This window comes from Sander vitreus, chromosome 1, assembly GCF_031162955.1.
Source record: "Sander vitreus isolate 19-12246 chromosome 1, sanVit1, whole genome shotgun sequence".
Taxonomy (NCBI): Eukaryota; Metazoa; Chordata; class Actinopteri; order Perciformes; family Percidae; genus Sander; species Sander vitreus.
The window spans coordinates 19,441,028-19,468,484 of NC_135855.1; the positions used below are offsets into that span (position 1 = coordinate 19,441,028).

At 40.3% G+C, this 27,457-nt stretch overlaps 2 protein-coding genes across 4 annotated transcripts; both read right to left on the bottom strand.

The window, feature by feature from the left end:
- Window positions 1-6,976: 6,976 nt before the first annotated feature.
- nsun3 (NOP2/Sun RNA methyltransferase 3) lies at window positions 6,977-12,433 on the bottom strand. 2 transcript variants are annotated; one of them, XM_078247049.1, is made up of 7 exons: window positions 12,178-12,433; window positions 10,736-10,795; window positions 10,515-10,618; window positions 9,948-10,426; window positions 9,349-9,503; window positions 8,685-8,806; window positions 6,977-7,791 (listed from the first exon to the last, which is right to left on the bottom strand). In XM_078247049.1, exons 1-7 carry the CDS (start codon window positions 12,343-12,345, stop codon window positions 7,455-7,457), a joined length of 1,425 nt encoding a protein of 474 aa, XP_078103175.1. In that variant the 5' UTR covers window positions 12,346-12,433; the 3' UTR covers window positions 6,977-7,454. The 2 variants fall into 2 exon arrangements, with proteins under 2 accessions (XP_078103175.1, XP_078103184.1); XM_078247058.1 differs by lacking the exon at window positions 10,736-10,795.
- Window positions 12,434-15,122: 2,689 nt separating this feature from the next.
- Window positions 15,123-19,425, bottom strand: LOC144515882 (ATP synthase F(0) complex subunit C3, mitochondrial-like). Of its 2 annotated transcripts, none has more exons than XM_078247070.1 (5): window positions 19,316-19,425; window positions 18,955-19,047; window positions 17,830-17,901; window positions 16,947-17,146; window positions 15,123-15,494 (listed from the first exon to the last, which is right to left on the bottom strand). In XM_078247070.1, exons 2-5 carry the CDS (start codon window positions 18,991-18,993, stop codon window positions 15,380-15,382), a joined length of 426 nt encoding a protein of 141 aa, XP_078103196.1. In that variant the 5' UTR covers window positions 18,994-19,047; window positions 19,316-19,425; the 3' UTR covers window positions 15,123-15,379. The 2 variants fall into 2 exon arrangements, with proteins under 2 accessions (XP_078103196.1, XP_078103204.1); XM_078247078.1 differs by having other exon boundaries at window positions 19,347-19,423.
- Between the last annotated feature and the right edge of the window lie 8,032 nt (window positions 19,426-27,457).

The following is a 27,457-nucleotide window of genomic DNA, read 5'->3' on the forward strand; positions in this document are numbered from 1 at the left end:
GGTAGAGCTTTTTTTTAGGTTTTTGGGGTAAGTCAATGTAAAGTGTTATGTCTCAAGTCAAGTTTTCAAATTCAAGCTGTAAATCTCTCAGGTCTTTTAATGCCGACAGTTAAAATGCTATGAAATTGGGATGTTTTGCTTCTTCTTTTTTTACATTGCTGAGACCAAATAATTTTAATACATATGCCCAAAAAACTAAAACAAATTCCAGAGATGTGTCTATTCAAGGCCTGTCTGGCAGTGTATCAGGTCCAAGTCAAATGTCATGGCCTAATTTTCATTGATTAGGTCTGACTGAAGTCCAAGTGTGCAGCTTTGCACTCTTGTAAGTAGGATCCACATCTGGCAAGTCATTGTGTTATTTTTGTCATTGAAATTTATATTAGTGATGTTATTCTGTAAAAAGAGCTGCATAGATTGACTTTTCTCTCACTGACATAAATTCAGTATACTTCACATAGGACGAATACATAAATTAAGGACACCTTTAACAAGTGTAAATTTTAGAAAACAGTACTTGAAAGGTCAGTGCTTCAAATATTTACAAGATTATTTTGGGCCGGTTGAGACTTATTTTATGACGTGAAAAAATCATACTGTAATTCTGCTATACACGTTTTTAATGAGGCTTACATTGTTTTTATAATTCAATTCAATTTCAATTCAATTTTATTTATAGTATCAAATCATAACAAGAGTTATCTCAGGACACTTTACAGATAGAGTAGGTCTAGACCACACTCTATAATTTACAAAGACCCAACAATTCCAGTAATTCCCCCAAGAGCAAGCATTAGCAGTGGCTAATGCGACAGTGGCGAGGAAAAACTCCCTTTTAGGAAGAAACCTCGGACAGACCCAGGCTCTTGGTAGGCGGTGTCTGACGGTGCCGGTTGGGGATGTGCTGAACAGTGGCAATAATAGTCACAAAGATAATGGAATAGTGACTACAAATGGTAGTCGTAGTAGTTCATGTCATAACAGGGCACTGAAGGGCATTACGGGATGTAGCATGGCACAGCACAGCATGGGTGGGCGTAGCAAGACGCAGACACTTGGCAGGACGCAGCCGGACACTGCAGAGCATTGCCGGACACTGCAGGGCATTGCAGAGCGTTGGACCACAGTGACAGCTCCAACCAAGATCGTGGTGCCACCTTAATCCAAGGGAATATTCTGGACGGGAAAAGAAACATCAGGACTCCGAGGAGTAAACTCCCCAGAGCTAGGTTAGTAACAAGCATTTCTGGGGCAAGGATGCACACAAATGGAAACAAATGGAAAGAGAGAGGAGAGAGCAGTTCAGTGTGTCACAGGAGGGAAGGAACTTCTCCCGTAGTCTAGAACTATAATAGCATAACTAAGAGAGGCAGGCTAAAGAGAGGTGCCTGGTCGGGCCAGAACTCTCCCCAACCGGATCGGGCTGTACTGGCCTGCCTCCCTCTACTCTACTCTATTCGCTCCCTAAGTGTAAGCTTTTTCAAAGAGGAGTGTTTTCAGTTTATTCTTAAATATGGTGATGGTGTCTGCCCCCCGAACCCAGACCGGGAGCTGGTTCCACAGGAGAGGAGCTTGATAGCTGAAGCCTCTGGCTCCCATCCTACTTTTAGAGACTCTAGGAACCACGAGAAGCTCTGAATTCTGGGAGCATAGTGCTCTAGTGGGACAATAAGGTACTAAGAGCTCTTCAAGATATGTAGGTGCTTGACCGTTTAGAGCTTTGTAGGTCAGGAGAAGGATTTTAAATTCAATCCTGGATTTTACAGGAAGCCAATGCAGAGAAGCTAATACAGGAGAAATATGATCTCTTTTCTTAGTTCTTGTCAGAACACGTGCTGCAGCATTCTGGATCAGCTGGAGAGTCCTAAGGAATTTATTTGAGCATCCTGATAGTAAGGAATTACAGTAGTCCAGCCTAGAAGTAACGAATGCATGGACTAGTTTTTCAGCATCATTTTGCGACAGGATATTCCTAATTTTGGCAATGTTACGAAAATGAAAAGGCATTGAAGGACAAATCCTGATCAAAAATAACTCCTAGATTTCTAACAGTAGTGCTGGAGGCCAGGGCAAAGCCATCCAGTGTAGCTATATCTTTAGATAATGAAGTTCGGAGGTGTTTGGAGCCCAACACAATCACTTCAGTTTTGTTTGAGTTTAACATCAGAAAATTGTAGGTCATCCAAGTTTTTATATCTTTAATGCACACTTGAAGTTTAGCTAACTGACTGGTTTTGTCTGGCTTGATTGACAAGTATAATTGGGTGTCATCTGCATAGCAGTGAAAGTCAATTGAATGTTTCCTAATAATATTGCCTAGAGGAAGCATATATAGGGAGAATAGAATTGGTCCAAGCACTGAGCCTTGAGGAACGCCATGGCTAACTTTAGCGTACTTGGAGGATTTATCGTTGATATTAACAAATTGAGATCGATCAGAGAAATAGGACTTAAACCAGCTTAGTGTGATTCCTTTAATGCCAACTAAATGTTCCAGTCTCTGTAAAAGGATGGTATGGTCAATAGTGTCGAATGCAGCACTAAGATCTAATAAGACAAGTATGGAGACAAGTCCTTTGTCAGCAGCAATTAGAAGGTCGAAGATTAGAAGTAATTTTCACCAGTGCCGTCTCTGTGCTATGATGCTTTCTAAATCCTGACTGAAAGTCCTCAAATAGACTATTCCTATGTAAAAAGTCACATAACTGATTAGAGACTACTTTCTCAAGGATCTTGGAGAGAAAGGGAAGGTTCGATATAGGTCTATAGTTGGCTAAGACCTCAGGATCGAGGGTGGGTTTTTTCAGAAGAGGTTTTATCACAGCTACTTTAAATGACTGCGGTACATAACCTGTTAATAAAGACATATTGATCATATCTAGTAATGAAGTGTTAACCACGGGTAACGCTTCTTTAAGTAGCCTCGTTGGGATGGGGTCTAAGAGACAGGTAGATGGCTTTGCTGAAGAGACTTTTAGCATTAATTGTTGAAGGTCTATAGGAAAAAAACAGTCTAAGTATATGTCAGGTCCTGTCGTTCTTTCTAGCACTCCTGCATTCAAACGTGAACTGTTAGAAGTTGAGGGCAAAAGGTGATAAATTCCATCCCTAATTGTTATAATTTTATCGTTAAAGAAACTCATGAAGTCGTCACTACTAAGAGCTAGGGGAATAGATGGCTCAGTAGAGCTGTGGCTATCTGCCAGCCTGGCTACAGTGCTGAAAAGAAACCTTGGGTTGTTCTTATTTTCTTCTATTAGTGTTGAGTAATAGTCTGATCTGGCATTTCTGAGTGCCCTCCTATAATTTTTTTGACTGTCTTGCCAATCTAAAACGAGATTCTTCCAATTTGGTGGAACGCCATTTACTTTCAAGTTTTTGTGAGATTTGTTTTAATTTGCGAGTTTGGGAGTTATACCAAGGTGCTAGTTTCCTTTGCTTCATCATCTTCTTTTTATAAGTTTTGCTTTATTTCCCTATTGTAAAACTGAATGGTTTAATGTTTATTTTGCTGTTCGACATTCTGTTTCTGTAGACAGAGCCAGACATATTGGTCACAGGTTACTGTTTATGTGGTCAGTATTCACTCACATCCTAAATTGCCATTATCGCTCCCAGTGTTACTGATCTGCTGCTCCAATTTGCATTCATTTGTTGAAAAGGGATGATTTCATACGTAAAACTGAAAAAAGACCTGGTAGCTTTCTCTCAAATCCCATTTCGCTGCAAGACTGTCCAAGGCTTTTATATGGTTTTTATATCTCGCGATCAATTCTTTCCCTTCCTTTGGCTGAATGTCCGGGCCAGGGTAATCTGCCCTGCCTTCAGTCTGTTGAGCCTGTGCTTTGTCTTCTCATGCAGTTGTTATGGATGTCTCCTTACTCGTAGCTGCTGAGGCGCACGGAGGACTACAGGAGGAACAACCACACACACACACACCTCTTGTTGGTGGAGTTCATCAGGGACGACACTGCAGTTAGCCTTGAAGTGCTCTTGATGCTTGAGTGCTTTTTCCTTGAGTCCGTTTTGAAGAAATGGTGAACTAATGGTAAAAAACTAACAAAAATAGATCAGCAAGCATTAGCCACCTTATGTCGCTTTAACACTTTGAAATATACCCAACTACAATTCAACTACTATAGTTTTATGTTGCTCTCTGAGACACTTCAATTATACATGTTCAGTATATTACTGGAATCCTCTGAAATATAGGATCACTGCCCTACTTAATCTCTACTCAAACAAAAAACCCTTTTACTCTCTGTGGAGTTTCTTTTGCATTTGGAGGCAGTGTGTATGCCAGACAAAAAAGTAGATAAAAGTGTGGAAATATCTGTTTATCTTAAAGTTCTGTCACTCACCTTCTTACTTTCCTTCCCATTCGTTTTCCTCTGGCATAGTGTGTCTGTGCTGACATTGATGTCGTCTGAAGTCTCCCCAGGCAATAAAACACATGAGAGGAAATTTGTTATGTGTTGTATTTGGATTACACAGAAACTTACAATTAAGTTGAACTGTCCCTTCTGAAATCTCACTGGTAGTAATTTCACATTTTATGCTGTTTCATCATATACCTATCTAGCCAGAAGTGGCAAGATGATGACTTGAGTTTTTTTTTTTTTTTTTTAGGATTGCATCACAGGTGTACAATAGTTGGTTGGCCCACTCCTAGTCCATAATGTGTTTCTATGACTGCTAACCTACGTTTTCTTGGCAGGCTTGTTCACTCTTTGCAGTAGTGTGTGCTTTGGTAAAATGCTGTTGCCTAAGTAACAAAATTCCTGTGTTTTTTGTGTGTGCACATGGACAAACAAGTGAACTTAACCTCTATAAGTATTCCTTCTTTGCAGACTTTTGTCCCTCAGAGATTAGTAGCGTGACAATCAATCAAGAGGAGCAATCCTGGTCTCTCACTTCCACTAATGGAATATTGACAAATGATGACGTTTGAAATGAGTGATGGATACCCCAAAAGGTACTAAATCTATAGGCCCACTTGTTGCCAACTGTCTGGCACATTCAGTGTCAAACGCTTTAAGTCAAACATTTGTCACAAGTGGGAAAATATCCGATTGACAGTGTGATTTTTGTGGGTTGAATCCGATTGGATTTTAGCGACATAAATAATGAATAAGCATTCAAGCCATAAGTCAGTGATGTTCTATACAGTATCCTGTATATGAATATATCAGAATGTGTATAATATTGTGCCCAAAAAATTCACTAACTTTTTACTAACCTATCCACTGCTCGGTGCTGAGCAGCTAGAGTACAATGGGTCTGAGAACTGAAAACAGCTGCTAGCTGCTGGAAACGAGGTTAAAGAGAGCAGTGAGCCGGAGCCATCCAGTACATTTACAGGCTGTGAGTGGAGCTTTAAAGCCTACACATACTGCTAAATGGCTTTCAGCATGACTAACATATATAGCTGCCTAATATCTGTTCTCCTGATGCATTTTCTCACGGTGTACACCACTAAAATAGTAATGTACATACAAAATAAACACAGAGTGACAGAGCTGAATGTTACCAGACTGAAATAAAATGCCATTCTCAACAGAGCTCAGGCCAGATTAGCCTGCTTAGCTATAATGTCCTCTGGCATTTAGGACCATCCAATGCTCCAGATCTCTTTCTCATTCTATATACTGTTTTACAATTCCAACCTCTATTTCCTCCTCCTCCTCCCTTTATTGTCAATGACTAGGATTTTAATGATTACATCTGGCGGTGCCACAAATTAATTCCTGCCTCTCTGGCAAAAAGCTGTTCCCCACCTGATTATGCAAAGCAGGCCTACATTCTCTCCCTTTGAAGTGGAGGAAAAGCTGCTCAGAGATTCTCCCCTTGAGGAAACACTGCAATATGAGGAACATCAACAAACCAGAGTTCACACAAAGGTCAGCACCACAGTTAACCTCAATGAAGCCCCACTTCATCTCCACATCTCGCTACTTTTAGGTTGTTGATTGTGGTGGTGTAATGATGCACTCATATCAGAGACTGAAGCTACTTTTCAAAGACACGCAGAAATGCAGCGAAAGTGGGACAGCCAATAAAAATAGCCATATAAATGCACCCAATAATGCTTGTGTGTATGTCCACAGAGTAGGCGCATAAAACCGGTGCGAGGCTCTTGTAGCGTACCTATTTCAGCGTCTCATAGGCTCGCTCAGAACCACCAGCCATATATATTTGCGAGGAAGAAATACGGGTTTTCACACATAAATGCCTTTGCAACAGCATACTTTGTCAGTCTGTTATGTTCAAAAGGGTAAAAATATATGAATTATTGTGTGTTATTGTCTACAGTTACTTTCAAAACACCTTTCGGCTTCTGGTCTGAGCAATCACAACCTGATGAAAAGCTACAACACTGCAATGAAATACGTAGTCTACTTTTCACTCAAGTGTGACACAAGAACAGTTCACCCAGGTAATGAGCCACTAGAAAAGATGAATCTGCCGTCTCAATCACACTGAAGGGAAGTATAATGACTGATGGGAGATTATTGCTAGTGAGACTTGAAGCATGTGTTAATTCAGAATAGCACAATGCAGGAAGGGAATAGCAGGGATAAAGAAAGAGAAACTGTGTTAATTTTTATCATTACTGCTCCTTCTGGTTATTAAACTAATCTTTCAGACAGGAAATGTTTAGCCTCCTGTTGAGTATGTAATGTCGTTGTGTTGATATTTAAAATAGTGTCATGGCACTTAGATGTTAAAAAACAAACATAGGACAATAAACGCATCAGTAATACGATGTTCCCATAAAAACTTTTAAAATATTCAGTGATGAGTCGAGTCAAGAGGTAATCAAATTTTAGTAAATGCAACATGATTTACTCAAGGCTTCAGAAGATGGAGATTCTGAATGGGAGTTTCTGTGGTGCTAAGTCTTGTAATGTCATCCCTCGTTCTCTAACTACCACTCACACTACTCACACCATAAGCACTCACTTCTTATAAAATACACTGTGAATTCATTTTTAATATTAAAATCTTGCATCGCAGTATATTGTAGTCTTACAGTATTATCAATTTTATTATACCATATGGACACACTGTTATTAATGTGAAGCACTTAAAAAACATTTTCAGTCGATATCATTGAATTGTACATCTGCAGTGTCAGTAATTTCTATAGTTGCCAGGAACAATAAATCATAATAATAAATAAAAAAAGGGGTGGGTTATAGAGGCTAAAATAATACAATGTGACTACACAAGATAACCTGCGATTATTGATTGTTTTTGCCATTTAGGGGCAGCAGAAAAAAAGTTGTGAATGTGCATTAGTATGTTTGTCAGTTTGTGTGAGTGAGTTACATGTCAGTTCCATAAGGTACTTTGCATCTTAAAAAACCCACGGGTGACAAATGTTTTACAAAGCAAATGTGTATGTTTAGCCACTTGTTTCCAAATATCTTTTCTGCACAGGAGGACACACACTATTTCCTTCTTCTGATCCGAGACAAAAACATGGGTCCCCAGGTCTTGCCGGGCTGAGGAACCACTAAAATGCCGAGTCTGTGGCGATAAGGGGACGAAGTGCCATTCTGTGGCTGCAGGGATGGCCTGTGAGGTGTTTGTCCATGACCAGGGTGAGCAGGGCTAAATGTAAAGTATTTTGCCAAAGGAATGGCGATCTCCTCCCACAGGTCCTCGGGATCAGCCTCTGGACAGTCATTCAGCACTGTCTCAACCACAGCACAGTTCTCAGAGCTGGACAGAGTGCAAGTTGAATAGACCACACTGCCCCCTGGACGCACCGCTGACAGCGCAGACCTGTAGAGAGTAGACATACAGTATATATTGCACTTCATTAGAGAACTTCCTCGATATTACACATTAGACATTTTGTGGCTCCAGAGGGAGCTGTGCGAAGTCTGACAAATTGCCTCAAGTGATGTCACTTGATTCGGCGTCGGTTGGGTCTGAGGACTACAAGTTTGAAAATGGGAAAACAAATCTAGGGGTGTGGAGTTAGAAAAAAGTAAGCTTACCAGACCTCTGTAGCCCGCTCCTCAGCTCTGTTTGGGGGTTAGGGTTGAGCCTACATAAGCCGCTACTAGCATAACACTGACTAAACTGTCGAGTTGCATTGTCGGTAATGTAGGCGCCAGGTTTTTGAAAAGAAAGAAGAATGTGTGGAACAAAAAAGACATTTATCTCCGGTTCTGTACTCTCTTAACATTGAAGAATCTAAATTATCATTTCACACAATTCTACAAAGCTGTATTATATTAAGTTGCATACAAATGGTCACCTCCAATATACTGTATATGTCTGTCAAGTTTCACCTCCCTCAACACAGTAAAATATTTGACTATCTTTTGACTGATACAAGTGCTCTTAGTTGTTTTCAGTTGCTTTGACATTCAAATATTAATGAACTGAATTGACAGATGATGCAAATTGCCATCTAACCTTATGTTATTTCACTTTATAGCACTACATTTGTAATTGTGATTAACTTAAGTCAATTTTTATATAGTATTTACATTGTTTACATGTGTGCAACTGTACAGTGCAGGGGAATATTTCATGACTAAAAGTAAAAATGTTAGATTTCAGGACTTTTTTTTTTTTTTTTTACTTCTGCGAACATTAACAGGTATATCACATATACCCGTGTATATATATATCCTACCCTTTGCTATGTTGGGGATTGGACTAACCTAAGCAGTTGCGCCTGGAGCGCAGGCAGCCTGGCTCTTTCCTTCAGTCTCTGTTCCCCCTGCTGGCTGCTGCAAGAATACAACCAGCGCCTGTCGTTAGAACATGGAGCATCGACTAAAACCTGCAACAGGGAGAGCAAGAAATGTGAGTAGTCCAGAGTCTGAGTCAGAGTTCAAGAGTGTACTGTAATGGCAGCAAAAGGTAAGAAATAAGAAAATGTAAATAGTTAATTAAGGTAAAAGCAGTACATATTTTCCCCCACATAAACTCTGAAACTTTACACCTCAGCTGAAAATGTTCCAACAAATCTGTCCTCTATACAATACAGCTTGAAGCTGTGCAGTCTTTTTGTACTACTCAACTGCCTTTCAGTCTTTGTTCCTACTGTGTCTCAACCTTTTCATTCTGCGTTTCATTTTTTCTATTTTTTGGTCCATTATCAGTCACTTTGAGTCCTTTGAAACCTCCCGGCCATGTGTCTGCCTCTTCTTGGTTCCTATTTTGAATAAACGGTTTTCTTCGCTCCCGCTGGGCTTATTAGCTTCTATTCAAAGGCTTGCTGTTCTCATTCATTTATAACCATGGCCTTGAAAAAAAACTCAATTTGTTAGACACTGAAGAAAGAAATCAGTCACATGCTGGCATAAACAAGACTCCCCTCACCTTGTCATATGTTCCTGCTTCACTTTGCCCAAAAGACCGTCCATCCTGTGCGGACACAATCACTCTGCTGATTAGTGACTGAGGCAGAAAAGACTCCAGGGTTTTGGAGAGCCAGTCTCGTCTGTGAGGGTCTGGTTCATTACAGCAGAGAAGTGCTGGAACACAACACAGGGCAGCATTATTTGTTACCAGTATTCAATGCAAATAAGCTATGCACAGCAGACATTACACAACCTAGATTCAACTGCAGCAACTTCAGGAAAATGTCATTTGGTGTGCCGTTGACACCCCTTACGTACTAATACGGTAGGTTATGATTTGGTGTCATTTCAATCTAATTAAGTATAACCATTAATATATATTAGCTATATGAGTTGATAAATAAGAGTATTATAAATACCAATATTTAAAATGTAACAAGTCAAGTTATAACTTGATGTATACACTCAGCAGTGTACACATTATATTTATCTTATTTTATCTTCTACTGCATTGTGTTAAAAAGAACTGTACTAAATCCACTATCTTATACCTGCTTGCATGATAATAAATAAAATCAAATAAAAGTTTGCAAAGTCCTTTGAAAACACTTGTATTACCTGGGGTGCAACACTGCGTTATGGCTAAAGCTTTGCCCCCAGGGGCAGAGCAAAGATCCAAAACCTTCTCCCCATCTCTGACTTGCAAAGCCAGCACTGGAAGCAGGGAGGCCGCATTCAGGAGGTAGTACTGCTTCAGCTGGCCAGGCCTGTGAGCCTGAGAGGGAAACCGCAGTGGATATGGATGGAGGTAACATTGTAATGTAGGACGGGGCGAACGAAGAGAAGGCTCTGATTGAAGGTCTTGACAGAGCTCATGAGAGGTGCTGTCAGGTTGGAGATGGGAGTCATTAGGAGGGCACTTGGAGATGTAGTCAGGTGGCAACAGAGAGCCTTTTTGGTATTTAGAATTTGACACTGTTTGCGGCAGCAATGTGGAAAAGCCCTGCGATTGGAGAATCTGTGTGATGCCTGTCACAGTGGTGAAGCGGTTGAGCATGACCCCATACTGCCAAGAGTGAGGGTCCAGGAGCACTGCTCTGCAGGAGAAAAGCAATCCCGATAAAGGAAGAGTACAAACCCTGTCTGTGTGTGTATGCTGCAATATTAATTTCTGAGAAAATGTACCTTGCAGAAGGCCACAGGTCTCCAAGTTCCTGACTGTACTGCTTGTCAAAGCGCTCCAGTACTTGCTGACACGAAGATCTTTCTTTTCTGTGCCTTTTTGTTACCTGTTACAAACAGACTGTAGTGAAAATTGTATCTAAAACCACTGGAAGAGGAATATGTACATTCTAGTTTAAGGTGGATTTTCCCTATTAAGTTTATAAACAGGCTGAAAAAAAAACCTGCTGTCTTTTGTCTTGTACCCTCGTTACTCCTGGTGGATGTTGAGTGCAAAAGCTGTCCTGTTAGAAATGATTACAGGTATATTTGGTTGTAGAGTTGAAATGGCTAAACGTAACATGAGTGCTCCATAAACCATTCAAGATTAACTGACCTACTGTAACTGGGCCAAAAGAAAGGCAGTTGGCTATAGTTTTCATTTAATACAGTATTCCCTTTTCTTGTTTGTTCCATCTCCGGTTGTAAATGCTGGCTATAGTAAACACAAGCAAAAATGGCCCTAATTGGTCCTACTATACATTTCTTTAAATTGGGAACATGCGTCCACATTAGAGCAGGCCAAAGGCATTAATTAACTACCTCAACTAGCTTAAGTGGGTGTCGCAGCAGCAGCAGCTTGTTGTCTCTTTGGTGAAAGGTATCATGAGCTCTGATGATTAACTTATCAGTACCATGATGCAGATAATTAAATGAACATTATTTGCTATTTTCACAAACAATTACTAAACTATATGCTATTAACTTTGTTGGTCTCAAACCTGTGAGGTCATCAAGTATAAAGTCTGGAGCTGCTCCAAAGACAATGAATGGGAGAATGATTTTATGGACCAACAGAATTTTTTTTTTTTTTTTTTGCCAAAATGAGCTTTATTCTATTGTTCTCAGTTCTGAAACAGAAAGTGTGCTGGGTGCTCTCAGTGTCCTCTATAACATCTTTCCCAATTCATTTTTCTATGGAGCAGTTCCACACTTTCACATTTTTAGCACTCTTATCTTTGCGATTTGGGAGAGTTATTTATGTTTACAAATATCTTTGGAGTGCCTTAGATCATAGGAATAACATGAAAATGGGCGTAGTTCACCTTTAAGATAAGACTTTATTTAACCCGAGGGAAATTGCTGTGCATCAATACAGCAATACAAAGAGGGAAGAGTGCAACGTCTAAGATAACAACAATACGGTGCAAATCCAAAATATATACAATATAAACAATGCCAAAACCAAACTTAAGGGCAATACTGTGCACAACTTAGCTGTATCCGAATTCTTCTTTATCAGTTCAGCAAATGGATTTTTAGTTAAAAATTCTGTAGCTGTACCGTACATTGCCAGACCTATCTCCACAGCGCTGCGGAGGAAGAAAATACTGTAACGATACAGCATACCTACCCATTACCCCATCTAGTGGGCAAAAAAACACATTTTCTCCCTGACGAACACATTTGGCCAAACTTTCATGAACTACTGGGGTTTTATCAAGCTAATATTCAAGCCAAATAGACAGTCGTTACTATGCTTTATCTGATAAAATAAAGAGCCTTTACAACTTAAAGGGATTAGTAGACTAGCTTCACGCTATGACCTTATGTAAAATGTGTAATTTGACAGTAAGCTGTGACAGAACGGGGCTGAACGCCACCCATGTAGCTACGTTATGTTTACCTGGTTATGGGGGGCTCCTTCTTGCTCCTTCAGTTGTAAAACCACCTCGGGACCCGTGTGACACTTAACCGACCACAACACAGCTGTCGGCGTTGGCTTTGTAGTTTTGAAGGAAATTATCCTCCACGCACTGCAAGACTGCTGTATTTTGAACATATATTTAGACATTCTATTTTACTTTGACATGTCCAATTACATTTATCATTACCGTTGAGTTTCTTTCAATATCCTCCCTCCACGGGCACACGTACGTTGGTAAAATCCGTCCTCCCATCAACTCTGAATGTCATTCTTTGGTTCCACCTGACAAACGGCTGATTTTTCTTTCGCTGCAGCGTCTTTTGTACGGCGAAAGTTCGGCGTGGAGCCTCCGCAGAACCATACAACAGCTTAATTGTAATAAAACGTCACCCCTTCGTTGATGCCTCTTTAAACCATCGCCTTTAAGAATTGCTCACCTAAACAAGAAACAATGTCACTGTTTGTGTTGCTGTGGTTGATGTTTTAACTTTTCCCAATTTGCGACCTCAGAACTTCGTACACACACAGTGGATTCCCAACGCAAAACTTAAAATCAAACTTTATTTCGTTACCCGTTATTCAGTATCTTAAAATACATTTGTGTAGTCCCACAGATACTCTGCCCAGGATAATAAAATGTTTGCCCGGGTACATTTAATGATGCTAGCGTTACGGCTCTGCCCAGTCCGTGCCGTTGTGCTTCTTCTCTACGTTATTAGCTAGACGCAAGTTACGTAAACATTCCGCAACATTTTCGCGTAGATAGCGGACATCTCTGAAATCAAAATACCGTTTTAAGATACAACCCGTTGCTGGACAACAAGTGACAGAAATACGGTAAAGGTTTTTCTTTAGGTGTATGTAGGGAACGCTATGTGACCTACTTGTGGAACTAATAAGTTATCGTTAAGTTGCTGCAATTTTAGCTAGCTAGACATTTGTGACAAGCATGTCGAGTCTACTTGAGTAATACAGACCGCAGGTGGTCCTTAAACTTGAGCTAACGTTATGTAGTAAATTAACTGGGATTGTTGAGGGACAAATAATTAAAATAATTGATCAATAATAAAAACAATTCTGTGAAGCTGCATCACAGCCAGATCACAGCTAGGAGATTTATGTAGTCTGGATCGATGGCAGTTAATTTACTGGATAATCACCGGAAAATCCGGCAGCCTTGGAAAACCAAACAAATTGCAAGTTTTGAAGAAAATATGGATGCAATAAGGCAGGCCTGCTTTGTTCTTTCGGGGAATGATTGCAAAGAATTACAAATAATATTTTTACGGCATTTACTATCTAAATGGCACGTTTTGGGACAAGAGCAAATTACGTTTAACCATTTAGGGACCGTTCGGTATTTATGGAATGGACCACCTGAGGAAAATAGGGGAGGGTCATGTCTTTTTATTCTTTGTTGAGGGGAGGGTCATCCAATGTTTTTAGTCTAGGGGGGAGGGTCACCCAACTTTTGTATTCATAAGAGCAAAATTTCAAAGTGGCTTGTTTGGTGCATATTTATCCATGTAGCTCTCTCAGTCTCAGCCCCTATCGCTAGCAGATGGGTCCCTCCCTGTTTAGTCAGCCAGACAGTTTGAGCTGTAGCTTTAGAGACCGTGGGATTACCCAAACTGAATAAATCCCGCTTGCACATATAAACACAAAACTGCTTTGCTAGCTCCATCGTGTTGTTACTAAGACAAAAATATTTTATTCATTAGCATGATTGCCATACTGTTTAGTTCAAAAACATCCAAAACACCGTACGAAAACATACCAGACACAAGCTTTTATTTTGAAAAGTCGAAGCACGCGGACTGCACCAAACTGAGAGAGCATGAGAGGGAGGTCTCCTGGCTGCAGCCATACCCGACTCAAATATCCTTTTCGGTCCCGGTGATTATTTGTGAAATTGTGCAAACGACAGCCTTTTCAAGGCATTTGAGAAGGAAGGAGTGGTAACATGCAAGCTCCCAAATTGACGCTCATCTGAGAAATGGAGTTTTAGATAATGTTCAGCCTCGGCAAGCTTAGGCTACCTATGCTAAAATATAAAATGACTGAGGAAGCCTAGTGACGAGTCCATAGCAACCATATGATAGCAACCAGTGTTGAATTTGTTATTTTCCAGTGTCCTTTGTTGAATGGTCTCAATGTTTTATTTCATGTGAATACTAGTTTAGTATTTGAAGTAATGCAGTAAGTGTGCATTTAGTTTCCATGCTTAGTGTTTCCACAACTGTGTTAGTGAGTAAATCTACTGAAATGGCCACCACACCATAACAGATAGTGTGATGCGTAAGATGAGAATGCAGAGGTTTAGTCACAAGTCATGGCTGTAAAAAAAACAACAAAAAAACAATGGGTATCTGTATATTTTTGCCAAGTGCAAACCAGTACAGAATGCATCAATAAATTGAGGAGGGTCATCCTTTTTTTTTTTTTTTCCCATATCATTGGGGGGGGTCATCCAAAATGCATTGCTGGTGAAGGGAGGGTCAGGTCTTTTTTGATTAAAAATCCCAAAACTCCTCCAGTGGCCACTGAAATAAATAAACACTCCCTTATCCAGAATGAATTGAAATAGCTCATATTACTGTATTGTGTTAACTTCATGTAATATTGTATGTATATTTTGCGGGGTGCAAATGTTCCACCGGAACAAGTTCCTCCCCGAACATTCTTCAGATCCACCGTTGCTGCGGCGGGAGTTTAGTGCCGCCCAAAACAATTGAGATTGGGTTAAAGAAATGTAACCAACCCAGACCGTTTTTATCCAGAAGTGTAGCTATGTGTAAAGGGGCCAGACCTTACTCCGCAGAGCTGTGAAGTAAGGTCTGGCCATGCAAGACCATTGCCACTGCCACTTTGAACAAACTTACAAAAATAACCCCTACTACCATTTACAAATATACAAACACATGATGAATTAAACATTTTACTTCTGTTGGCTGCATGTTTAACAAAAACATTTGATTAAATATACAATATAATGGCAAAACCATCATTTAAAATGAATTGGGTTTGCCAGAGTTTCTTACATTAGTGGGCTCACAATCTTAAGAAACACCAATGAACAGGAATGGACAACACAAAGCTGACATCGTCGCATTCAAGGGCATCTCAGACGGCTAATTCTCACTAAAACTGTGATGTATCCCACAGCAAATGCCTAACTGGTTTACATGGCAAACAGAATAAGGAATGCAACCATCAGACAGAAAAGACCCATAGCTTCAGACAGAGCGAAGCCCAAGATGGCGTAAGAGAACAGCTGCTGCTTCAGAGAGGGGTTCCTGTTGAGAAAGAGAGAGGCAACTGAGACAAATTGGAGGTACCAATAAAGTGTTAAAAGTACAACTGTCAGACATTTCAGTGATCAGACAACCCCAGTGGCTTCCAAGATTCCTCATGAAGGACTTAGTACATGTGACAAAATAATTATATCAATAACCCTGGAGAAAAAAAAATGTGACACTCAAAGTCAACAGTCTTTTCAATTAAATGAAAATTTCTAGACCATGTAAACATTTGGAATCAAGTAGGCTATGCCTGTGTTAGTTTCATAGTTATTGCTTTCACTATAAAAAAAAAAAAAAATCTAATGGCAGAAATCCCAGATATGAAGAATCACTAATTAATACTGATGTAACGTTCTGTGCCGAGGTTTCGGAGCGTGTGTCGAGAAATCCCAGAAGTTTTCCAAATTCACTGCCCTCTGCCCGATTAAACCATTGCCTCTTTCCAGTTTTAGAAAACTAATATAACCCCTCCTGCCATTATTATATTATGTCCAAAGATTTGACACACACACACCTCTCAAGGCAATTATGTTATTATACAGTTATGTTATACAATCATTATATACCAGCAGAAGATACACACTTCATTGATATGGATTACCGTATTTTCCGGACTATAAGTCGCACTTTTTCTTCATACTTTGGCTGGTCCTGCGACTTATAAGTCAGGGTGCGACTTATATATCAAAATATATATATAATTTAACATGTTTTAAATGTTATTTCATGCTGAAAACATTACCGTCTACAGCCGCGAGAGGCGCTCTAGGCTTGTGACAACTATATGCTGCTCCCAAAGACAACTGAGAAAGAAAAGAAACTGCAGGCGACTGCAGGTAGTAAAATACGCAGCCGAAAACGGTAATCGAGCAGCAGAACGAAAGTTTGGAGTGAGTGAGAAACTTGTGAGGGACTGGCGAAAAGGTTAGTCTTACTGCAATGAAGAAAACAAAGAAAGCTAGTCGCGCGCTGAAATCCAGATGGCCAGAGCTGGAGGAAGGAGTCCACAGATGGGTGCTTGAACAACATGCTGCTGGGAGAGGCTCGTTACCGTATTCAGCTCCTTGTTCTGTGTGCTATTGTGTAGTTTAATAACTTGCCTTTCCAGATTAAATGTCTGTGAAATAAATTTCTAAATAAATACGACTTATAGTCCAGTGCAACTTATATATGTTTTTTTCCTCTTCATGACGCATTTTTTGACTGATGCGACTTATACTCCGGAAAATACGGTATGTGAAGAAAGAAAAAAAAAAAAAATTGTCTGTTATTTCTAAGCCTTTGCTTCAACGCTTCATCTCACCATCACTACTAATTAATTGTTCTTTGACCAAAATCTTATCTGTCCAACTAATAAAATAAAAAAAATTAATTGATAGGTTTTCACGACCGTGCTAATAGAAACATGCGATATTCCCCCCTTGGTGGAGATGTGTTAACATTTACCTGGCATATCCGATAATAAGACTACCGAACACTGTTCCAATTCCAGCTCCAGATCCAGCCACTCCCACAGTGGCAGCTCCTGCTCCAATGAATTTTGCAGCAGTGTCGATGTCCCGGCTCACAGCGCTAGTCTGGAACCCCCGCAGAGCCACCTGCTGCTGGGAGGCTACAATGCTTTGTGGTGCCAGAAGTGAAGCAGTCTGAAAATAAAAAAATAAAAAATGAGTGAGGTTAGTACAAAACAAAACTGTACAGGATTAAAAAGCTGCACTAAAACAGTTTGTAGATGTAGAAAGATCACTGACTTTTTCTTGGCACATCTTTGCACAAAATAAAATATCAACAGGGGTTTGCAAGTGTTGCTGCTCAATGTCAAGGCACTTTTGTTACCTCATTAGCTGCTGAGGTTTTACCTTCAAAACGTGCAGGTCGGATCTGCTCTATGCATTTATCTTGAAATGCTTAACATAACTTCTTATTCTATCCTAACACCTCACAGGTCTCTTGTACTTGTTGGAGACATGAAAACCTGCCTGCGTAAAATGTAACTTTGTTGGGTAGCTACATTAAAACTGTTATAATATGCAGCTTTGGGAATGCGTCTTGACTACTGCATTTTGGGTAAGATAAAAAGAATATAAATCAAATTACAATTTTAAATGTACATTACAAAGTTTATCCTGCATTAAAATGTGTTTTTTTTGTCTAGTCCTGCATTAAAATGTATGTTTTTTTTGTCTAGTCACTCTTTGTATGTGAGAAACCATGGAATGGGAATGGCAAAGCAGATTAATGGGGCTTTGATAGCCTCAGAGTGCCCCTCCTCTGTGAGCACTTAAAGTCAATAAATCTGTTATAATTCCCAGTACAGATAGCTGCCTACCTCTGCTTTCCTGGCATCTGAGACTACTGCTGCTGAGAGTGGTCTATACAGTGCCCGAGATCCAGCACGGACCTGTATCAAGAAAAAAATAAAAAGACATTTAGTTGGGACAGTTGTGCTCTCATAAGATGCTCCACCAGCACATTATATTGACATACGTCTGTATAGTTTACAATTAGCTAACAATACATCTACTCTGCTCAGCATTAAAAGCATGTGGATTTATCTACAGTGACATTCAGCATGTAGTAAATATGGTCCAAGGTGGAAGAAGTATTCAAATAAGTTTACTTAAGTAAAATTAGCAATACCACAGTATTAAAATACTCCATTACAAGTAAAAGTCCTGCATTCAAATTGTCACTTAAGTAAAAGTACTCATACTGCAGAGAGGTTACTGGCAGTGTTCTACTATCATGATATTATTGAATCATTAGTATTGATATTATTATATGTAAGCAGGACTTTATTGTTGTTGTTGGTCAAGGTGGAGATACTTTTAACTACTTTGGTAGTTTAATCTGCAACAGTGGATCCATTTTTTTTAACTAATAAGTTGTGTAGGTTATTAATTTGAAAACTATAGCTCTTAAACAAATGTGAAGTGAAAAAGTAACATAGTAGCATACAATGGAAATACTCCAGAATTGTACTTAAGTACAGTACTTGAGTAATAGTAGGCCTACTTAGTTACTTTCCACCACGTAGTATTGTTGGTAACGTTAAATTATAGCTAGAATTCAACAGTGACCAATTATAGTATTCTGGATTAATTAAACAGCTCAGCTTCTCAATTAACTGCATTATATACTTTTAAATGTGGATAATACGAACTCATATTAGCTTCAAAATGAGGATAAACTGTTTCACACGGGGGATACAATGGACAGGCTGAGCTTTGACTTGACAAGGATCGAAACAAGGACGTCCTTGCAGGTGTGAACACTAGCTGACTTTAGCGGATGGTCAAAGACGGCTACACGGCTGAGTGCTAGCTAGTGTTAGCGAGCTAAACTGCTGGTTGTTAGCCCTGAACACGGAATGACAGCTTTTTACACACGACATTATTAAGCACACTGCCAAAATGCATGTTATCTCCATTCATTCAAGCAAACTGTTACTCACCAATGAGGGCGTGGAGACGAATTTAGCACAGGCGTACATCACGATGGGACAAAGTGGTCAGGTCAACCAAAGGAGCTGGCGTTGATTCAGTATCTGCAGAAAGCGGTACATAAAATGGCAATGCGCAGATTCAGTTGGTTGACTCTGTAACTGCTAAGTTAAATGGGAAAGTACAAAGTGTGTAAAGTTAACGTCACGTGAACACAGAAGTACCGTTAAGGTCAAGATTAGCTGCAAACCGAACACTGTCGTTAAAAAACAAGCTAGTTGTACAATTAGAAGAGCTGAGCAGGGCGTTGGATAATAGAGCTACAAAAATACCGACATACACAGAAGAGTCTCAATTAAATGTTTAACTCACACAGGTCGTGACAGGGGAGGTTAGCTCTCACCGGTTTGTAGTAGAGGTCGAAGACAACGAGAAACATGCGCATGCGCTATATCACGTTAGAGGGTTGGTTTCCGGTTTCCTGATGCGAGGAGCCTGTCACAAGCAAGGGGGTAAGCAAAGCCCGTCTACGGAAAGCCTTTCCACTCCCTATTCAGCCCCATTGTACCGAATTTGGTTGCAGTTCCACCAGAGTTCCACTGGGGGTGATCACGGTCCAGTGCTAAATGAATGGGACTCTATGGAGCTAGACGGCTAAATTTGTCTCTTTCGCCTGATTGTCGTTGAGAAATCTCAGATTTGATTGTAGTTTTTGCAAGTTCAACATGGATTATAGGTCAAAAGTTGAATGAACGAGTACTTGTGTCCTTTCGATTTCTTACAGGTTGAGTCGTTGTTGCCCATAACACGCTAGCATTCTGCTAATGAATGCTGATTGGTCAGTGAAGGACTGATTACGATCGGAGATCCCGCTTGACGGCATCCAAAGCAGAACCAGAATGTCAGAGTGAATATTTCGGCGTGGTCTTTAAAACATTAGCAAACCTCTTCCTAGCACGTGTATTGACAGGCAGAGCCTAACCTGTCAGCTGTGTTGTCGATGCTTCGAGAGAACAAAGGAAGCGACTCAGAGCTTGCCGTAAAGCAGTATCTCTGGCTGTATATGTGTATGACGTCATTGACATTTTAAAAGGCTTTTTAGAACAAAAAAGCCACTTTAAAAAAATCTAACACCCAGCAGTGTGTATTTTCTTAGCCTCCCCTTTCAAATGCAACATTCAAATTACTAGACAAAAAATGATATCCTGAGAAAAGTGGATTTTGAGGGGTATAGCTCCATAGAGTCCCATTCATTCTGCACTGGCCTGTGAGCGCCCCCTATATGGAACTCTGGTGGAACTGCAACCAGTTCAGAAGCCGGAAGTAACGAGAGAGTGGAACTTCTTCCCTTATTAGAAATTCTTTGGGGTAAGCTTCTCCTCGGACCGCGAACCTCCTATGGTGCCATTTTGATGCTAATAAGTCATCACCTCCCGTTAGCATTCCATTGACTGCAATTCATTTTGGCGCCACTTTGACAGCGAATAACTTTACATCTGAAGTGTTTAAAGACTCTATTTGTCCATTGTTTATTTATAAAGAAACACGACAATGTATAAAAGGCTCCATTACCTTGTACCTCACGTTATGGCTCCGTATCAGACGTTTTTGTAAAAATAGGCTAACGATTGTGTCATAACCATGCGACTTACTGTCGCATAGTAGAGGAATTACCGTATAGTACAGGAGAAGCGCGCAGGCAGTTTCGTCTCACATTAGCTGTTTAAGTGTAATTACTAATGTTAACTAGCATTTTAGTTAGCAATAATTAGCCTGTGCCTATGTTATCTCCTTACATATACCTACGCTCTCGGTCTCTGCAATATTCGGAATGATTGAGATTTCTCTTGGCACAGCTACCAGAAGACTTACAACTTTCAGACACGTTGCTCACGTCACATTTACGTCGTCTCTCTCAGTTGGAGGCTGCGCAGTAACGCTCAGCCATCACCGGAAAAGTGCTTCTAATGGCCTTCACTGGTCTCCGTCCAGAGCAACGGGATCTGTTGGTCCATTCTTATATACTGTCTATGGCCTGTCAGTACCCGATCCGTACCGCCTGTACGAGCTGTTCTGCGCATGCGCATAATTACGTAGTAGAAAACTAACAATGTCCCTGTGCGATTTGTACCACGCATGCGTTGAAACACTTTACGACCAAACAGGGCTGACAGAGCCCATCCAAGCCATATACTGCCGTGTTCTATTTACCTTGGAACTCGGAAGCCGGAGCTGGGAATGACGTCATACCCGAGTTGAATGCGTTCTATTTAAAAGTCAGATTTTCATTGTTTTCATTAGCTCTAGCCCGGTTAGCTATTGTTAGCAATACCAGTTGATAACAACGCATTACACCCTTTTTTGTTCATGCAAACAGCGTAACAACATGTCCACAGATAGAAGTTGAACATGCCTGTGTTGCCAACGACTGATTTAGTGACACAAATAAGACAGAAGTGCTTATAACTTTATGTTACTGCAGCTTTTCACAACTGTTGATACAGGGGACAGCCATGTTGGATTTTGAACTCGGGTTGTACGAGTTCCAAGCTCGTAAATCCGAGGTCAGGGGGCGTGTTTACGACTTTGACCTCGTTAAAACCGAGTTGCGAGTTTTATTTACCTTGCAACTCGGTTTTAATAATAATGCCGCGTTCTATTTACCTCGCAACTTGGTTTTAACGAGGTCAAAGTCGTAAACTCGTACAACCTCGCAGAGTTCAAAATCCAACATGGGTGCCCCCTGTATCAGCAGTTGTGAAAAGCTGCAGTAACATAAAGTTATAAGCACTTCTGTCTTATTTGTGTCACTAAATCTAAGTTGTTCACACAGGCATGTTCAACTTCTATCTGTGGACATGTTATCATGCTGTTTGCATGCACAAAAAACGGCGTAATGCGTTGTTATCAACTGGTATTGCTAACAATAGCTAACCGGGCTAGAGCTAAGGAAAACAATGAAAATCCGACTTTTAAATAGAACGCATTCAACTCGGGTATGACGTCATTCCCAGCTTCGGCTTCCGAGTTCCAAGGTAAATAGAACGCGGCATAATAAAGGCTAGATGTCTCGTCCGCGCTGCTGGCCAATGGAGGTCGTCGTCCGCAACTGACGGCCATCTTGCCACAGTCAGCTCGCTCACTCGTAACATTGTGTTTTAATGGTGCATGCACTTTTTAAATAACCATAACATGCTCAATTTTCTACCGATTTTCAAACGGTTTGGTTTGTTATAAACGTCAGAGATGTAGTTATGACACTGCATGCTTATGAATAATTATAACCATGGACTTCCATATGAAAATAACATTAAACAGAACAGATAGGTGCAATGAATATACACATTCATACAAGGTATTTATGTTAATCAATATATAGGCTACTAAAACTCAGTGTACAGAATAGCAACATGATATATATATATATACTTTTATAATATGAATATTACTAATATAATAAAATAATTTGAATTATTACATGTTTATTTAAAACAAGTTTAAACTATTATAAAAGTGACATTTATTTGCAATAAAAAATAGGTACAAGATTTCCCTTTACAAATATACTTAAAGAAATGCTGCATGTTGAAATCCCCACACTGTAGCGAGAACTACACTACTGTGGAGGTATACACATGGAGGATAGAGATAAAAAATTCAATTCAATTCAATTCAATTTTATTTGTATAGCGCCAATTCATAACAAAAGTTATCTCAGGACACTTTTCAAATAGAGCAGGTCTAGACCGAACTCCTTATAACATTATTTACAGAGACCCAACAGTGCCACCATGAGCAAGCACTTGGCGACAAGGGCAAGGAAAAACCTAGGACATCCTTCGGCTCTAGGTGGGTGGTCGTCTGACTCGACCAGTTGGGGAGAGAGAGAGAGAGAGAGAGAGAGAGAGAGAGAGAGAGAGAGAGAGAGAGAGAGAGAGAGAGAGAGAGAGAGAGACAGACAGACAGACAGACAGACAGACAGACAGACAGACAGACAGGTGCATGGCAACAACAGTATTGGCAATGGCAGTCAAGCAGGACCATGGCAGGAGGCTCCACTAGGATCGATGAGAACCTGCGAGACGAGAAAGCACAAGAACTCCGGGGAAGATGTGAAGTTAGTAACATGCATTAATGGGACATGAATGTGTGCAGAGAGAGAGAGGAAGAGAGCACCATGGGAAATCCCCCGATAGTCTAGGCCTATAGCTGCATAACTAAGGGATGGTTAACTATAAGCTTTATCAAAGAGGAACGTCTTAAGCCTACTCTTGAATGTGGAGAGGGTGTCTGCCTCCACAACCACAACTGGAAGCTGGTTCCACAGGAGAGGAGCTTGGTAGCTGAAGGCTCTGGCTCCTGTTCTACTTTTAGAGACTATAGGAACCACAAGTATCCCTGCATTCAGAGAGCGTAGTGTTCAAGAGGGGTAATAGGGTGCTATGAGCTCTTTAAGATATGAAGGGGCCTGACCTTGAAGAGCTTTATAGGAGAGGAGGAAAATTTTAAATTCTATTCTAAATTTTACAGGGAGCCAATGTAGAGAAGCTAGTACAGGAGAGATGTGATCTCTTTTTCTAGTTCCTGTCAGTACTCGTGCTGCAGCATTCTGAATTAATTGGAGCGTTTTAATGGACTTATTGGGGCAGCCTGATAATAAAGAGTTGCAGTAATCCAGCCTTGAAGTAACAAATGCATGGATTAGTTTTTCTGCATCTGTCTGTGACAGGATGTGTCTATTTTTTGTAATATTACGTAAATGAAAGAAGGCAGTCCTAGAGGTCTGCTTTATGTGGGAATTAAATGACAAATCCTGATCAAAGATAACTCCAAGACTCAGTGGTGCTAGAGGCCAAGGTAATGCCATCTAGAGTAACTATATCTTTAGACAGTGAATCTCTAAGGTTTTTAGGGCCAAGAACAAGATTTTTTTTTTTTTTTAACAGTTTAACATCAGAAAATTGACCCAAAACATAGCTTGGGCTAATGCCCTTTGCAAAGGACAGTTTTATTGAGCTTTTGTCGCATGTTGTTGCTCTGTAAGCTAAGGTTAGCCATTTTAGCAATGTGGTGCAGCCTTAGCTTAAAAAACAAGGACACAACCAATGTTAACAGCGTATGGTGGTGGCTGTCTATGTCATACTGCTTTTCGCCGATGTGCTCCCCGAGCACAAACACCGTAAAGCTGACTAGTTTGCATCCCTGACCTTAAAAGTATAATCAGTGTGAGGTTTAGGATCCTTAAAATTACTTTTAGTGCATTAAACCTATAACCATAACATGCAGACCATCCAATACATACCATTTTGACACCGGCATCTGGGGAGAAAAAACTGAATACAAGAGTATTGGAACAGAAACACATTTGCAGACAGCAAACACATTGGAGCAAGATAGTATCATATTAATAATACGTACCACTTTATGAACTTGACACAGACAGAAAAGAGCATCTTATGAACTTGATGCAGACAGGAGGACAGAGCATCTGAACTCGATGCAGAAGATAGATAAACAGGAGAACAGAGCATCTCATGAACTTATATCATGGACTTGAGGGATGCACTGAAACCGGTAGAGTTTTACCTTAGATAATTTAATGATTTGTAAATTGACTACTTGTATACATCTAAAGAAGAATAAAATAAACCCATATTTTTTAAATCAGCAGTCTCTTTATGATAATTTAATTATAATAAAGAATTTGTACTGGGTATTGGCGACTACAAATGGTGTCAGTGCATCACTAATAGAACAGTCACTATTTTAAAAGACCTCTTTGTTCGGTAAAGGGGTTTGCCATCTTCCATCTTCAAAGTGAGCAAGTACCCCCTGGCTTTTGACAAGAACTCCCTGGTGCTTGTCTAATTCCTAGAACCAAGGGGGGGCTTTGAACCCTCTGGCTCTGGGATTGCGACTGTTCAAGATGTCAAACAGCCTGTCTGTTATCTATACACCTCCCCTTCACCATACCTAGAGACTGGCATGGTTTTATTTCAGTTAGCCTAATAGCTGGTTTGATTTGCATTGAGAGATGATTTTATGGAAAGTACCCCATGCCAATCTCTAGGTATGGTGAACGGTATGTGATGATGTGGGGCTATTTTAATTTGGCCAAGGGAACTTTATCAGGATGCATAGTATCCTGGATCCATGAAATAACTGGCCTTTAAAAATAAAGATATGCCTGCCTCTATGGGAATTGGGGTACATAGGGGTGTACTTACTTATGCCCCCTGTATTTTAAGGAAGAACAGTTATTTATTCACGATACATTATTCATTCACAAAGAAAATTGGTGTCCTTAAAGGTTGGATTTTTCCTCCTTTTTTTAATTAAGGCATTAAGATCAATTTCCAAAAGATGATTTTTTTTATTCCTCTTTTTAGTCAACTTTAGCATGGGTGTCCTAATTTTTTCACATGACTGTATAAACAGTTTTATCCAAGTTCTTGCATATTGTTGAATTTGAGGATGGTCATAATTATTTAATTGTTCCCAATGCCCAAATTGAAAAAAAGAAAAGAAAAAGATAAAGGGTTAATCCTGGTGGCAGCAGGTTGCTGACCAACAGACCAACCACAAAGGGAGGTGGGTGTTAAAGGGTTAAAGGGGTTAAAGCAATTAATCACTCAAATGTTGGAAATGATTTTGGTCAATAGCTAGCTGCATTACCTCAATGAATTCTGAAGTAGCCTCACAATCTTTTTACTCTGCTTAGCACACCTCCTGCAACGTGCGGAGCGCCACTGCCACAGAGCTACTCAATGTCTGAGTAGCCAGGGAGACCTTGATTGAGTTTATAAGGAGAAATGAAGAGCACATTAGCGCTACAAGATACAAACATCATCAAAAAGTATAAAAACACAATAAAGCCCTAAAGCCCATTACTATTGCGGCCCTCACTACATAAATCATCATACAAACATACCTTCATCTTCTGATTAGCAAAGTTCACATGCTTATCTGTGACTCTGTTGGCAGCATGTAGTCCACTTTTCTTTTGGACATTGTTCAGATGAACTATGTACTTCCAATTGATACTGCCAGTTATGCTTCTGATTGGGCTGTATGCCTGCAGAATCAGATTTTTTTTTCACTGCACACGTCAAATGTAAAGCACCATATTCTGCACAATTATGTAAATACAATCAAAATGTATAAAAAGCAGAACAGAGTCAACCAGACGATGATGCAGCTCTTATAATGCATGCTCTACTAAGACTGTCTGTGACTGTGGTGTGAGGGACTTGGTCAAATAATACGCAATTGGAGCTTTCCAATAACCTTGAAGCCCAACCACCATAAACACAAGAACCTCAGAAGCCATGTCAGTCTCATTCAATCGATCCCCCACGTCAGCCTATCCAAACATTGTTTGTGTCTGAGGACCATACTGGACGTGATTTTTGATGGACATGTACGGTGGCCAGGAAGTGCAAAGCAACATTACAAAGAATGAAACACTTTTATAAAGCTCGAGACAAATTTACATTTTGGAAAACATTTTTACCTACCATAAAACACAATTACATGGGCAAAACACTTTTACCAAGGACAAAACAAATTAACAAGACGCAAAACACTTTTACCAGTCCCGAAACAAATTTACAAATGACAGATTCTTCACGGAAAGGGAATGTAGCACATACCGGAAGTGACACAGAAGTGATGAGGTGTTGTTGGTGAGCGTGGTGAATTCGTGTTGTCGTTGCGGAGTATATGGCGTGAATGAAGTTTATGGTGACCAAACATGGACTGTGTCCGAGGGATGTTTTGCCCGTTTTGTGGCAAACACATTAACAGCTTAACGCGGTTTTGCTTTACGTGTGGTCGGTATTTGGAGTTTTTAAAGGACGCGGACCTGACGGAAACATTGGAAAAACAGGGGATGTCTCGACAGCCGCGGCCGGATAGAAGCTACAGCGGGGCAGCTGAGTCCGTCTGCGTCTGCGGCTGCAGCCTGGAGCTCACTGCCCGTTCCTGGGAGCCAAGACCGACACCACGCAGCTGGAGGCTCAGGCCGTATTGCTGGGCCCGCTGGAGGGAAGGGAAGCCCGGGAGAACCAGCACCAGGACTTAGCGGAGCGGACTGTCACAGCCTGCTGAAGTTTAAATCACAGGCTTCCTAAAGGGAGTCTGGCGGGACTCAGACTGTGGACGACGAAACATGACTTTAAGTCTCGTTAAATAAATAAATACACACAGAAATAAATGAATCAATAGTGGAGGAGTGAGCCTGGACTTTAAAGTCTGTTTAAACTTCACTTTGAAGCAGAAACTCTTAGTTCAGAAGGGTGAAGTTTCCGTTTGTACTCATATCTGTGAACTGATTATAATAAATATTCTTTGAATTAACACATTAATTAGTCTCTTTGTCTTTTTGTTTAAAAAAACTAGAACATCGCATGAGATTTTGACGATTTATAGTGATTGTATTTCCGTTAGACCTTTGCCTACATTGACGCTAATGCATTAAAGAGGAGTGCCTCCCCTGTTCCAAGATGGCGGCTC